Genomic DNA, 14277 nt, shown 5'->3' with positions numbered 1-14277 from the left:
ATGAAAAAAGGTGGAGAATCCAGACAGGAACGTAGGTATCTCTCTTAACACCATGTTCTTTTCAACTGATTGATACCATCAGCATGTATTTATACCTACACACAGCTGAACTACTTACCTGATTATGCACCTTTATGTTATAAGTCACTCAAAGGGTACATACTAGTTATTATCCTATTTTGCAATCCTAAATTGTGGTATTCAGATTAAGATACTGAATTTCACACAGCAGATGACAGAGGACCATTACAAGTTCTGAGGATAAGTAGCGGCTTTCATCATCTACCCACAAGACAGAGGCAATGAATACCAAAAGGCTACACATAAAAACTAGGAAGTTAAAGATGATTTATGTTAACAAAATAAAACACATATAAGGTTAATGATTAGTGAGTGTAAGCAGATAAAAACACTACAAAAATGATGCACAAAAATATAATTTTAATTACATATCTAAGAGACTGTAAGAAAAATAACACTGTTGCTTTCTATATTACAGCACTATTGTGATGATGTGTAAAAGTTTAAAAGTACTAAGGTAAGGTAATTAGCAACAAATATTTTAAACTACATAGGTGACAGGCTGAGTATGATTCTTTTTTTTAAACAGAAGCTTATAATGGCCAACAAACATGACAGATTTAAAACCTCCTTCCTCAGAAAAGCAAAATTAAATCCTTTTGTCCTCATCTAAATTGCATGCTATTATTTGGGACTGCAAAGCTTCTTTCTTTGGCTAGTTATGCATCTATGCTATTAATTACTCTGGAAATATAAATTGCAGTTTTGCTAAAAATAAAAAACTATGAGCTCTTCAAAGAAAAGGTTCAGTTTAAATACAAGTATAACTGATAGTTAATATTTTCATAGTTTAAACAGTCAGGTGAAATTCAAATGACTTACAAGCCTACTTTGTTTTATGGAAAATACATAAGTACGTATTCTATACATTTTATCCAGCCACACTAACAGCTAGCAAAGCCTTGAGTATGGGGAATACCAATCTACTCATGGACAACACTTAGCATAATGCGAACTAATATAAAAGTGTTTTGCAGTGGTAATCACAAATTGTTCTTTTCAGATTTTATAGATTAAGAAGCCCATGGCAAACTGAAATGAAAAGGGAGTTTTCACATAAAAGCTGCATTTCAATCCAGTACATTTTACTTCAAAGAAGTTATTTTATTGAGTTCCTAAGATTATGTACAGTATTCAAATCTGTGATTGTTATTTGGTGGTACTGTCACTTGGCTGATAAATACTCAAGAAAATTTTGATAGGGCTGCCTCTTAAATGGAGGTCAATGCTAAAACTACAGCAGCTACTGCCTCAGGAGACATACATATTTAAATACAATTTAAGGGATTTCCCTGGTGGTCCAGTGGTTAGGCTTTACCTTCCAATGCAGGAGGTGTGGATTTGATCCCTGGTCAGGGAGCTAAGACCCCACATGCCTTGCAGCCAAAAAACCGAAACATAAAACAAAAGCAATATTGTAACAAATTCAATAAAAGAATTAAAAATGGTCCACATTAAAAAAAAAAAAAACCTTAAAAAAATACAATTTAAGAGTTCTAAACAATCACAGAAGTTCTCACATGGCTTATAGTTCTTTCTCTTTCCTAGTTATTGCTTCTTAACCATGTCACTGCTAATTAAAAATTCTATCACTTCAGAGATAGGATAATAACAGGGAAACAAATCTCAGATATACTGGTGGTGGTTGAAATTAATTTTAGAATCCAGTTTGTTCTAACCAATGGAGGAGAAGGCTAGTTTGAATAAAATCTGCATCATTTAAAAAGCAGTATTATTACATTTTAGGTACAATGAATCACTTTAAAGACTTGCCAGATGGTAGACCTACTTTACATGAGTATTAATATGTGTAAATAATGCTCTTTGTGTTTTAATATGACTTATTTTTTAATAGAAGTAGTGATGTCTCATGAAATACTGCTTATTCATCCAATTAGCTAATTCTTCAGAAATAGGTAAATTTTAACCTAGCCCTTATCAAAAACAGAAGAAAAAATTAAGATTTCATGTATTTGAACCCAATTATTACCATCCATCCTACTTAGTTTTCAGTAGAATTAATGACAAAATTGGCTACTAAACGTTTTCACGTGATGTTTTTGATAAAAAGATAGTTATACATAAATGCATTATGTCCCCCTTACCAATGTGAGCTCTGTCAGATATGATAAGCCTTTTTTCCCAGCCTTCCAGACCTAGAGGAAAGGGGAAAAAAGATACACTTGATTTTGTATAATAATTTTTAAATCTTAATTTCCTTAGAAATACACTGTTTGAAAGTATTTTCGGCTTAAGCAATCATTTTAGCATCTTTTCTTCTGCATAGGAAATAAATTTAACGAATTTTCTCACCTGGCATTCATTATACAAACTCATTCACAAATTCTATCTTTCTAAATGTTCTGCTCCAAACTCAAGCCAAGCCATAGACACATAAAATACTTTTAGGAATTCAAAACACAAATGGTAGGAAATATCATTTTGTTAGCAGTAGCGGGGTGAGGGAGTGGGGGCGAGGCGCAGACCAAGGGGAGAATTTTGATAAAAGGGAGTTAATTTGGGGAATGGCACCCTCTCCCAAAAGATAATTTTAAAAAGTGTGATTAAACAAAATAATAAAATGTTCTAATTCCTCCAAAGTACTAAAAGTACTATCAATTACTTATCACACTGTATTGTAAGAAGATATATATATATCTCCCCATTTAAGTGTGAATGCCTGAGAGTAGAGGCCATGAGTTTTCATAGCATGGGATGTGTCATCCAATAAATGTTCAAAAACCAATGACTGTTGAATGAATAAATAAATGAACTTAAATATTTTTCTTTAAAGACAGTACCTTAGTAGGCTATATGCATTCTAAGGATAAGCCACGAAGCCCTATTTTCAAAATTAGAATTTGAATGTTAAAAATTAGTTGTTAATTTTGATAATATCCGAAGATTTGTTTTAAAAATATTCCTTATAGATTAAAAGAAGTTATTAAGCCTCTCGCTCTATAGCTGTTTTTGACTTGCAAACACATATGTATTCTATAGTTAGCTTAGGGAATATTGTAACAAAATATTACAAAGAAACTCAGTAAAGTGGATTCAGCTGGGTTAGACAGGCCAGAAGGAAAAAGAGTAGGGCAAAATTGTAAAGGAGATGAAGGACAACAGAGAGCAGCATGGGAACCTGAAGGTGATGAATTAGAAAAGCAGACACACACACACAGGTAAAAATGCAGGGAGGACAACAGAGATAGTAGGATAGCAAGACAGGATTCTGTGAGGTCAGATTTAGTTACACCTAAGGATGGATTGGTGCTTTTAAGCAGTGAAAAGTAAACTTGAACAATGTAATAGGATTTAGTACTTTAAATACCAGCTAAGGGGAAACTACATTAATGATTTTCCTCAACTGTGTATCATTTGCATTGCCACATTCCCCTCAAACCCTAGCAAGGCAGCCAAACTGAATGTTAACAGATTTCCAAAAATCCACAAGGGATTAGAAAAGACAGGAAATCAAGTCTTTTTCTGTTTTTTTTTTAAAGATGGAAGTGGATACACTGCATAAAAGATGCATTTCCCTTTTTTGGAGGGAGGGATCTAAACAACCCTCTTTTATCCCTGGGTTGGAGTCACCAAGGGAGTTCCAGATCCTTTGGAAAATGAGACTAACAGCGTACAGAATGGGCTACAGTGGCTTCCTGACTGCCTGAAACCAATTTTTGGTTTGTGCAGAAGGGATGCTAACGAGCACAAATGACAAAATGAACTCGTGAATTTCTTAGAGTTTTGCCACCAACATGTAGCACTTCTACCTAAAGATAAAGTCTGCAGGTGACCAATGTGTAAAACATCAGGACTTACATGACGAACTTGTTATGTCTGTCTTTCGCTTAGAGCACTGGTTATAATGAATAAAATTAAATAACTGACATTAAAAATTCTGTCCTACAATAACCTGCAATTTTAAAGTAGAAGGCAAAAATGTTAAGTTTTTCGGGAATGAGAGCCCAATAAAACTTTACAAAAAAAAAAAAAAAACACAAAAAAACTGGTTGCCAGACAAAGCTGACTCATTATTTCATACCTTTTCCTTTTTGAACATTTTTTTCTGCTTCTTCAAACAATCCAGGTAGATGAATTACCACACCATTTCCTAAAACAAAACAAAACACAAATAAACAAATCCCAAATTTAAACATCTATATTTATAATATAGACATACATCTACAATAACCCTTTATCTAGAATAGAAGAGTGAGGCACTTTAATGAATAGGACATTCTAATTTATCAGGGAGTTACCACAGAAATGATTCCAAGTTTTAAACAGTAGTATAATGTAAATACATAATAGAACATAACACACAGAATATAAAACACTAAAACTACACTCAATATAATTTGAAATTTCTTTGAAACAAAGTGAAACTGTTATTTTGAAAGAAACTAGTTATATAGTTTTAGGCAAATTGAACCAGATCACAGTCTTCCAAACTGGGGACTCAAACCTATTAGTGGCCATAAAATCAATTTATTGGGTTGTGATTAGCATTTTTAAAAATAAAAGTCTAGAACAGAAAATATCAGATTGCATCTTATAAGCATTCAAAATCAATCCATGAAACACAGACCTCTTGTATTTCTTACTATGCTTCATAGTGTTTGGAAAACTGATTTGATGATCTAATACTTGCCGACAATCAGAAATAAATGCAAAGTAATCATTCCAAAAAGGATTAGTGCTAAAAGATCTAAAAGAGTTGTAAAACAGCCAAAATTAGGTATATTCCAGGAGGTACCACTGTCAAGATTAATAAGCAATTAATGAATCATTTGATTAAATAAGTTCAGATAATGAAAAATAAACACTTTTATCAATTCGGGGGAAAATCCCTAAATTCAGTTTATATACTTACCAATGAATGCAGTAACATTCGGATTAATTATTCCGCTAGGTAAAAGGTGAAAATCATACTCCACAGAATCTACAACAACTGTATGGCCAGCATTATTTCCTCCCTAAAATACAAGATTGGGAAAAAATGAACCTGACAATAAATATGACAAATAATATATCTCCTTCCCAAGTGAATTAATGATCTCCTGCTAAAACGCCAGTATAACTTAAGGCAACCCAAGTATTTGCCATGAGTACTTATTCTTTAGAGGCTTTACCATAGTTTGGCTATCCTCTCTCCTTTCCCTACTTGAATGGTTATTCCTAACAGGATCGGAAACTGGAGAATTCAGGTTTCTGGAAGATAGGAAGACCTATCTCTTCTTAAAAGAGAAAAAAATTGAACAAAGTACAGGGCAGGAACAATTTGTTGACTAACTATTAAGTGACCAGATAGTTTTTCTAATTTCCAAGTTTAAAAAGCACAGGGAAAAGACACAAATCAATTTGATTGTTTAAATTTCTACATAATACTAACAAAAATTTTTAAAACAAACAACAAATTAGGAATATATCTGAACAAATAAAAAGTTTAACAACATCTCTGTGGGACATTAAAAAAAAAAAAAACAATCAAAACTATATCTCCGGAGGATGACTAGTTTAACTTGATCACAAGGCTATTTGACAAATGAATGTTACTTACTTTTACCATCAACATCATGAATTTGCAAAAATGACAGAAAAATAGGTCCTACAAAAGTATCTTCAAAAAAGCAAAACTTATTTATACTGTGTTTTGCACTGTACAGAGCAAAGAATTCCTTGCTTAAAGACTAGTGTATGTCATGTATGTTTAAAGGAAAAAAAAAAAGAAAAAACCACAATCTAAAAGATAACAGGTAGGTGACAAGACACAGGAAGACGGAAGTGGTAGTGTAAAGCAATACCTCCTTCACTTAATACCATAAGGGACCAGGTGAATGTTTTTTACCTTTTTCTTTTTTTGTAGGCAACATCTGTATATGATACAAAAGGCACAGAAGGATATACAGTAAAAAGTAAAGTCCTTTCCATTCTCCACCCTCCCCTTCCCTGCTACAAGGCTGCTGTTACCACCAGTTTTTTGTGTCCTTCCCTAAGTAATTTTGCATATACAAACAGGTGTTTATACACTGTCCTATTCCAGCTATACAAATGGTAGCAAAGATACACACCTAGGCAGCTTGCTCTTTTACTTAACAAATCTTGGAACTCATTCTATTAACTTAGAAAAAGACCATCTCATCCTTTCAACTGCTGCACTGTATTCCTTTCTACATGGACACATAATTTATTAAACTGGTCCCATAGAAAGGCACCTGGCTTGTTTCCAACCTTTTGTCATTACTGACAATATTGCAATACACTTCCTGGTACACACTTTACTATTATTTCACACTTGGCAAGTTTATCACCAATTCTGAAAGAATCCTAAAACATATATTACATAACAAAAGAACATAAAAAGGCTGATCTTAACAGCCTTTTTAAAATAACCCACAGCACAATTCTTACTTGGTATTTATGGTTTTCCTTTTATTCTACCCCTCATACCAATATTAGCCTTTTTATCACAACTTCTTATGATTTAGAAAACCTCCCCCAACTTACAGGAAAAATCTTTTCAAAGGATGAAGCTCAGTAAAATTTCTTTAAATCCTAGGCAAGTGTTAATTTGTTATAACTATTTACTCTAAATTATTATAAAACACTAAATTTAATGAATTTGTATAAACTGTTATAAAGTACTGGTGACCTTGAGACAAACCAACAAAGCACTATTATTTATGCAGGACCAGTTTTCTTTTTAATCCATCATTTGCTTAATATTTAAAAAAAAAAACTACTCTAATTTTAATGTAGACCTTTAAAGTAAGTCTCCTTTACACAAACTTATTTTCTACAGATATACTAATATGATCATTTGGTGAAATAATTATTAACTCAGTTGTTCTTAAGTGCAACAAAGCCGACTAGTCTCTTAGATAAATACCTTATCAAGACAGGAAGTAATGATGGAAAGGCAGTGGCTGATATGTTTGAGGCAGGTGGTTGTGATTGGCTATATAAATGACGTTAGGACGATAAACTGGTTTAATTCTTTGAGTTCTTCCAAGTTTACATACAGGTTCAGGCTGGAAAAGTTCAGCTGCAAAAGGCTTGAAATCATACTTTAGTGAACAGCTTGCTCACTCAAACATTAAGCAAGATTTTTCAACAACCAATGCCTTATTAAGGATTATTGTATGGTTTAAATCCCATTTAAATTGAGCAGGAAAATATGGTTAAATAAACCCAAGAATAACCTTAAATTAGCCTATTAAGGAGTTAAGGGAGAAAACATAAGTGCTTATTAGTATATTCGGTCATTAATGCCCTAAGAGGGAGGTGGGGTGTAATAGCTTCTAATCTTGAAGCACTCACTGTGCAGAAGAGTCCTGCCATGAACTGAGAAGAAACTACTCAACAAATTAAATCTATATATGAAATAAGTTTTAGTATAGGGTCGTTTCACGAAAAGCCCCAGATGAAGTTTCAAGTTTGAAGGGCCTATTTGGATGTTAACTTAAGATATTTATAAATTGTGTGGAATATACAAAATTCTTCTCGGGAACTCAGGAAATTGTCCTGAAACACAGATCCAAGGAGAAGTCACATGTTATTAGCAGAAAGCAACAAAGAGGTTTCAATAGAACCACCATTGCCAGCCTCACCCAACCACCAATACCCACTACCAAATTACAAGGGCAGATACAGTCTTCTCTTCATCTCCACAGGAGACTGGTTCCAGGACCCCCACAGATACTAAAATCCACAAATATTTAAATCCCTTGTATAAAGTGGTGTAGTATTTGTACATAGCATAACCTATGTACATCCTGAAGTATACTTTAAATCATCTCTAGATTACTTATAATACCTAATACAACATAAATGCTATGTAAATAGTTGCCAGCATGACAATTTAAGTTTTGCTATTTGGAGCTTTCTAGAATTTTTTTTTTTCAAATATTTTCGATTGATGGTTGAATCCTTGGATGCAGGATCCACAGATATGGTGGGCCAACTGTACTCTGAACTGCAGGCTCCCATATTTGTGATGGAACTGCTTCTCACATGGGCAACTCTATGCAGTACGTACCAAGACAAGTAGCAAGGACATATCTGTTTAATGATGTTTAACGATTCTCCTAAGTAGCCCTGAGAAGGCTAGATAAATGATGGGAGATAAATATATCTTTTGTTGTATTGATACTTTTAACAGACGCCCCAAAGCAAATTTGGTACACTATCCTCCCAGATACAATACTAATCATATATTCATATTAATAGTAATATGTAACTACCTCTTACTGCTTTGCTAAATTTCCAAAACACTTATGATCCAAGGCATTCATGCAGCATTCAACAAATACTTCTAATTATCATAGCTGTATATTTTATACTATTGATACTTAACTAAAAAAACAGAATGTTCAATTAACTGTTATACAAACAAGGAGCTATGGAATAGTAATTAATGTTTTCCAGATCAATTATATCAATATAGAAAATATTTCTTAATGAATCTCAGATGTCTTAATTTTTGAACATTTTTAACTTTGAAACATACCATCTAAAACCCCAAGAAACAAACCAGTAGGGCCCAAAAGTGGCTGCATACTGTGTAGCAAGTCTCTTTGAGGAAAAACCTAAGTTTATAATGCCTTCTATGATATTTTTTCTTATATTAAATAACAAGAACAAAGGTAAAATTCAGTAGGGATAGATGTGAGATGATGGATATAAATTCTTTAAGTACAAGGGCTCAATACTTCTTTGCTTGCCCCACAGTGACCAATAAAGTTCTATGACACTGTTAGTACTTATTTGATACGGAATGATTAATTTTAGAAAACAAAACTTTACAAATCTGATAAAATAAAGGCATTCTACCACCTCCCTGAAAAGAATAAATGCAAATTAACAGTATTAAAGTGAAGAATCCATACATATATAAATATATGTAAATCCCATCATCCAATCAGCACTCACCACAATTACAAAAACATTCCCTAATCTGATGTTTATTTTACCAATTTTCTTTGACCATTATTACATTAAGATTGAATGTAAACATTAAATAGGCTTATTTATTTATTTATTTTTATTGGCTGCATTGGGTCTTCGTTGCTGCACACGGGCTTTCTTTAGTTGTGGTGCGTGGGCACTACTCTCCGTTGTGGTGCACGGGCTTCAGTAGTTGTGGCTCTCAGGCTCCATAGCACAGGCTCAGTAGTTGTGGCGCACGGGCTTGGTTGCTCCCTGGCACGTGGGATCTCCCAGCCCAGGGATAGAACCCGTGTCCCCTGCATTGGTAGGCAGATTCTTAACCACTGCGCCACCAGGGAAGTCCCTAAATAACCTTCTTAATGACCAGGAAAAAACTGTATCTCATTGAAATAAATTAGAACATTATGATGGGGGAAGGAGAGCAGAACTAAAATTCTATGTTCTCAAAAATGAAGAGCAAAATTTCTTGTACAGACTTTTAGTTTTTAAAAAACCAATACAGCTAAGTCTCATTATTTTAATTATAGTTAAAACAATAAAAACCTATTTAACACCAAACATTCTTCCCTCTAGAAAAGCACTAGAGATCTTTGCTGTATAAGAAAACAATTTACAAATGAGAATAACTCTGAATTAATGTTTCCTCATTTCTTAATTTTCCCATATGAAATTAACTGTAGGTCAGCTATACCTTTTGTATGTTTAGCCCCTCTGCTTCCCTTCCCCCTCATCCCTTGCTTTGTAAATCATAGTAATTATCCTCTCTGGCCACAGTAATTGATCCAGACAGGGAAATCTGATCCAAGCTTGAGCCAATGAAGCTCCTGTCTCTTGGGAATTTGATTTTGAGAGTCAGAGATGCCTATCACCTAAGAGAGTACCCTAATGAGAAAGACTGCCAGTTCTGGCTGCTGAGATCCCAGGAGCTGCCTTCCTTTGTCTTAGGCCCCTCTAAGGTTTAGCCATCTCAGTCTTCCTTTAAATATATTCCCATTTTGCTTTAAGACAATCTCTTTCCATTGCTTGCAAACAAAAGAATCCAAACAATTCACAAAACAAACTCATTGCAACATGGCATGTATACAGCTGGCTCTGTAAGTTCATACCCTGCACGAGTAATAACTGAATATAAAATGATTAACTTATGTACACCTGAAACTAATATAGTATTGTAAGTCAACTATATTTCAATTAAAAAATGATTAGCTTCTAAATTTTAATATTTATGCTGTCAAGAATTTCTAAAACATGGTACTGCAGGATATAGGGATGACATAATATTATTTAGTATTTAGTTATCTTGTAACTGTTTTTTTTTCTCTTTAAGAACTTTTATTGAGACACATACAACTGACATACAATAAACTGCATATATTTAAAGCGTACAATTTGATATATTTTTTCTTACTAGTAATGTATATATGGCAATCCCAAACTCCCAATTCATCCCACCCCAAATCCCTCCCGCCCCCCCAGCTTTCCCCACCTGGTGTCCATATGTTTGTTCTCTACATCTGGGTCTCTATTTCTGCCTTGCAAACCGGCTGATTTGTACCATTTTTCTATATTCTGCATATATGTGTTAATATACGATATTTGTTTTTCTCTTCCTGACTCACTTCATTCTGTATGACAGTCTCTAGGTCCATCCATGTCTCTACAAATGTCCCAATTTTGTTCCTTTTTACAGCTGAGTAATATTCCATTGCATGTATGTGCCACATCTTCTTTATTCATTCATCTGTCAATGGACATTTAGGTTGCTTCCATGTCTTGGCTACTGTAAATAGTGCTGCAGTGAACACTGGAGTGCATGTATCTTTTTGCATTATGATGTTCTCTGTGTATATGCCCAGCAGTGGGATTGCTGGGTCATATGGTAACTCTATTCTCAGTTTTTCAAGGAACCTCCATACTGTTCTCCATAGTGGCTGTATCAATTTACATTCCCACCAACAGTGCAAGAGGGTTCCCTTTTCTCCACACCCTTTCCAGCGTTTACTGTTTGTAGATTTTCTGATGATGCCCATTCTCACCGGTGTGAGGTGATACCTCACTGTAGTTTTGATTTGCATTTCTCTAATAATTAGTGATGTTGAACAGCTTTTCATGTGCCTCTTGGCCATCTGTATGTCTTCTCTGGAGAAATGCCTATTTAGGTCTTCTGCCCATCTTTTGGTTGGGTTGTTTGTTTTTTGATATTGAGTTGCATGAACTGTTTACATATTTTGGAGATTAATCCTTTGTCTGTTGATTCGTTTGCAAATATTTTCTCCCATTCTGAGGGTTGTCTTTTCGTCTTGCTTATAGTTTCCTTTGCTGTGCAGAAGCTTTGACGTTTCATTAGGTCCCACTTATTTATTTTTGTTTTTATTTCCATTACTCTAGGAGGTGGGTCAAAAAAGATCCTGCTGTGATTTATGTCAAAGAGTGTTCTTCCTATGTTTTCCTCTAGGAGTTTTAGAGTATCTGGCTTTACATTTAGGTCTTTAATCCCTTCTGAGTTTATTTTTGTGATGGTGTTAGGAAGTGTTCTCATTTCATTCTTTTACTTGTAGCTGTCCAGTTTTCCCAGCACCACTTATTGAAGAGCCTCTCTTTTCTCCATTGTATATCCTTGCCTCCTTTGTTACAGATTAGTTGACCATAGTTTATCTCTGGGCTTTCTATCCTGTTCCACTGATCTATATTTCTGTTTTTGTGCCAGTACCATATTATCTTGATTACTGTAGCTTTGTAGTATAGTCTGAAGTCAGGGAGTCTGATTCCTCCAGCTCTGTTTTTTCCCTCAAGATTACTTTGGCTATTCGGGGTCTTTTGTATCTCCATACAAATTTTAGGATTTTTTGTTCTAGTTCTGTAAAAAATGCCATTGGTAATTTGACAGGCATTGCATTGAATCTGTAGATTGCTTTGAGTAGTATAGTCCTTTTCACAATGTTGATTCTTCTAATCCAAGAACATGGTATATCTCTCCATCTGTTTGTGTTGTCTTCGATTTCTTTCATTAGTGTCTTATAGTTTTCTGAGTACAGGTCTTTTACCTCCTTGGTTAGGTTTATTCCTAGGTATTTTATTCTTTTTGTTGCTATGGTGAATGGGATTGTTTCCTTAATTTCTCTTTCTGATCTTTCATTGTTAGTGTCTAGAAATGCAAGAGATTTCTGTGTGTTAATTTTGTATCCTGCAACTTTACCAAATTCATTGATTAGCTCAAGTAGTTTTCTGGTGGCATCTTTAGGATTTTCTATGTATAGTATCATGTCATCTTGAACAGTGACAGTGTAACTGCTCTCTTAAATATCATATAAGACATCACAGACTTATGTTTTTCCTCAAGAGACTTGCCACGCAATATGAAGTCACTTTTGGGCTCCACTGGTTTGTCTGTTTCTTGGGGTTTTAGATATTATATTTCAAAATAATAGTATGTAATTCTTTTATATTGTTTCCATGTATACTTCCCCCCCCCCCGATTTGATTTTAAAATTTATAAAGTCAGAAGACAAGTGCTTTAAATTTTCTTTCCACGGCTCCTCAGAACCAGAGACTGTCAAGCCCAATACTCTAGAATAAAAGTTTGGATCAGGAAATGTTGATACGTGTAAGTTTCTAATTAAGAAGGTCCAGCAGAGATTTTTTTAAAAAAGAAAAGAAAAAGAAAAAAAATGTATATGGGAACAAAATGAGGTTAGTCTGCAAAAGTTACTCCTGAGTCTTAACTCAGTTTGCTACTAGGTCTTCCTCTTCCCAAAATCACTCCTGCACCTAAGCAGTTTCTGTTGTGAGAGGAGATGAAGGTAGTCAATGTTACAACCTGAAACAATGATGTCTCTTTTCTAGCAACAGTGCTGAGGGCTAACAATTTCAGGCACATAGCCCAGAGGCATTTCTCAAGCCGCTTAGTTATGCCTCTAGAATAATACATGTCTTCTCTTTGTCCTTTTTGCTCTGAATACATGGACATTGTACTGTAATCATAGAGCTCAAAATGAACATCAATCAAGAAGTCAGAGTAAACACTATGGATTACAACAAAGAGCTGCAGTGCCTCAGACTCCATGCCTTTGAATTATCTCAGCAATCAAAAAAGGGTTCCCATTTCCTATCTAGACTTCAAGTTTCTTAGAAACCTAACAATCTTTTGTTTTGAGTCCATGCTTACTACCTGTGCTGTTTTTCTTGGTAACGACTGAAAGGCCCATGTCCCTTTCTTGATGAAACATTTCACTATTTGACAAAACTAGAGCACATCAATCCAAAGCAATAAAGCAATTATAAACAAGGATGACCGTTGTTTTATAAAAATATTCATATAATTGCAATTAGCTTATGATTTCAAAGTAGAGCAGGTTTAAATTACTAGCAGTAAGTTGATCAAATTAAACTATTCAACAGTAACCAGACACACTAGACAGGAAAACATATACGGGGTATCTGAATTTCTTTTTAGCAAAGACATCCAAGTTCACTGCTCAGTTATCTCTTAAAGGCTTAAGATATCTGCTTTACCTAACAGTATTACAATTACCTTCCACTTTCATACAGAGATAAATGTCACACAAATGACAAAATCTCAAGTACCTTGTATTTTGTACCTTAAATTACCATATAAAACAACTTCTCACAATGAAAATGGAAGAAGGCATTGCCTTGGAGGATCTCAGGTTCCTAATTAAGAAGATCTAGACTCTAGGTACCAAACTCTAATATACACACTTATTAAACAAGGGTCAGAGATGACCAGGGTCATAGACGGGAGGATCAGAATGCAACCAAAAAATGCATAAACCAATAATATTGTGCAGCTCTTTGTAAATGCTTGACAAAATTTTACCTCATCACTACATTTATGGAGATATTTTCTTAAAACATTAAAACTGAACTGCAGATTTCAAGTCAAAGAACTTTTCTCATGAATAAAATTCTTCCTTTAAAAGGGTTTTAAAAGCTTGATACAGACAAAAATCCCATTTTTAAAAATGTCATTTTTAAAGAGGAATTTTACTGTACTGAATTAAGTATAACTAAAAGTTGGTTTAATATAAAGAATCATTCCATCTTGGAGCCAGAGTAGCCATGGGAACTGTCCTCTATTTACTGTTCTTTCTTTTTTTAAATTGAAGTATAGTTGATTTACAATGTTGTGTTAGTTTCAGGTGTACAGCAAAATGATTCAGTTATACATACATATACTTTTTTCAGATTCTTTTCCCTTATAGATTATTACAAAATATTGAGTATAGT

At 34.1% G+C, this 14277-nt stretch overlaps 1 protein-coding gene across 2 annotated transcripts in view; it reads right to left on the bottom strand.

Annotated features, from left to right (window-relative positions):
- ADSS2 (adenylosuccinate synthase 2) overlaps positions 1–14277 on the bottom strand; it is a 40757-nt gene that overhangs the window by 21355 nt on the left and 5125 nt on the right. For both annotated transcript variants that reach the window (XM_057727825.1, XM_057727822.1), the window contains exons 2-4: positions 4955–5057; positions 4124–4192; positions 2187–2237 (exon numbers count right to left, since the gene is read on the bottom strand). In XM_057727825.1, the coding sequence (XP_057583808.1) occupies positions 2187–2237; positions 4124–4192; positions 4955–5057 (223 nt within the window). The remainder of the gene's footprint in view (positions 1–2186; positions 2238–4123; positions 4193–4954; positions 5058–14277) is intronic.

This window comes from Hippopotamus amphibius, chromosome 3 (assembly GCF_030028045.1).
Source record: "Hippopotamus amphibius kiboko isolate mHipAmp2 chromosome 3, mHipAmp2.hap2, whole genome shotgun sequence".
Classification (NCBI taxonomy): domain Eukaryota; kingdom Metazoa; phylum Chordata; class Mammalia; order Artiodactyla; family Hippopotamidae; genus Hippopotamus; species Hippopotamus amphibius.
Note: the sequence above shows the minus strand (reverse complement) of the source record. Positions and strands in the feature narration are given on the sequence as shown.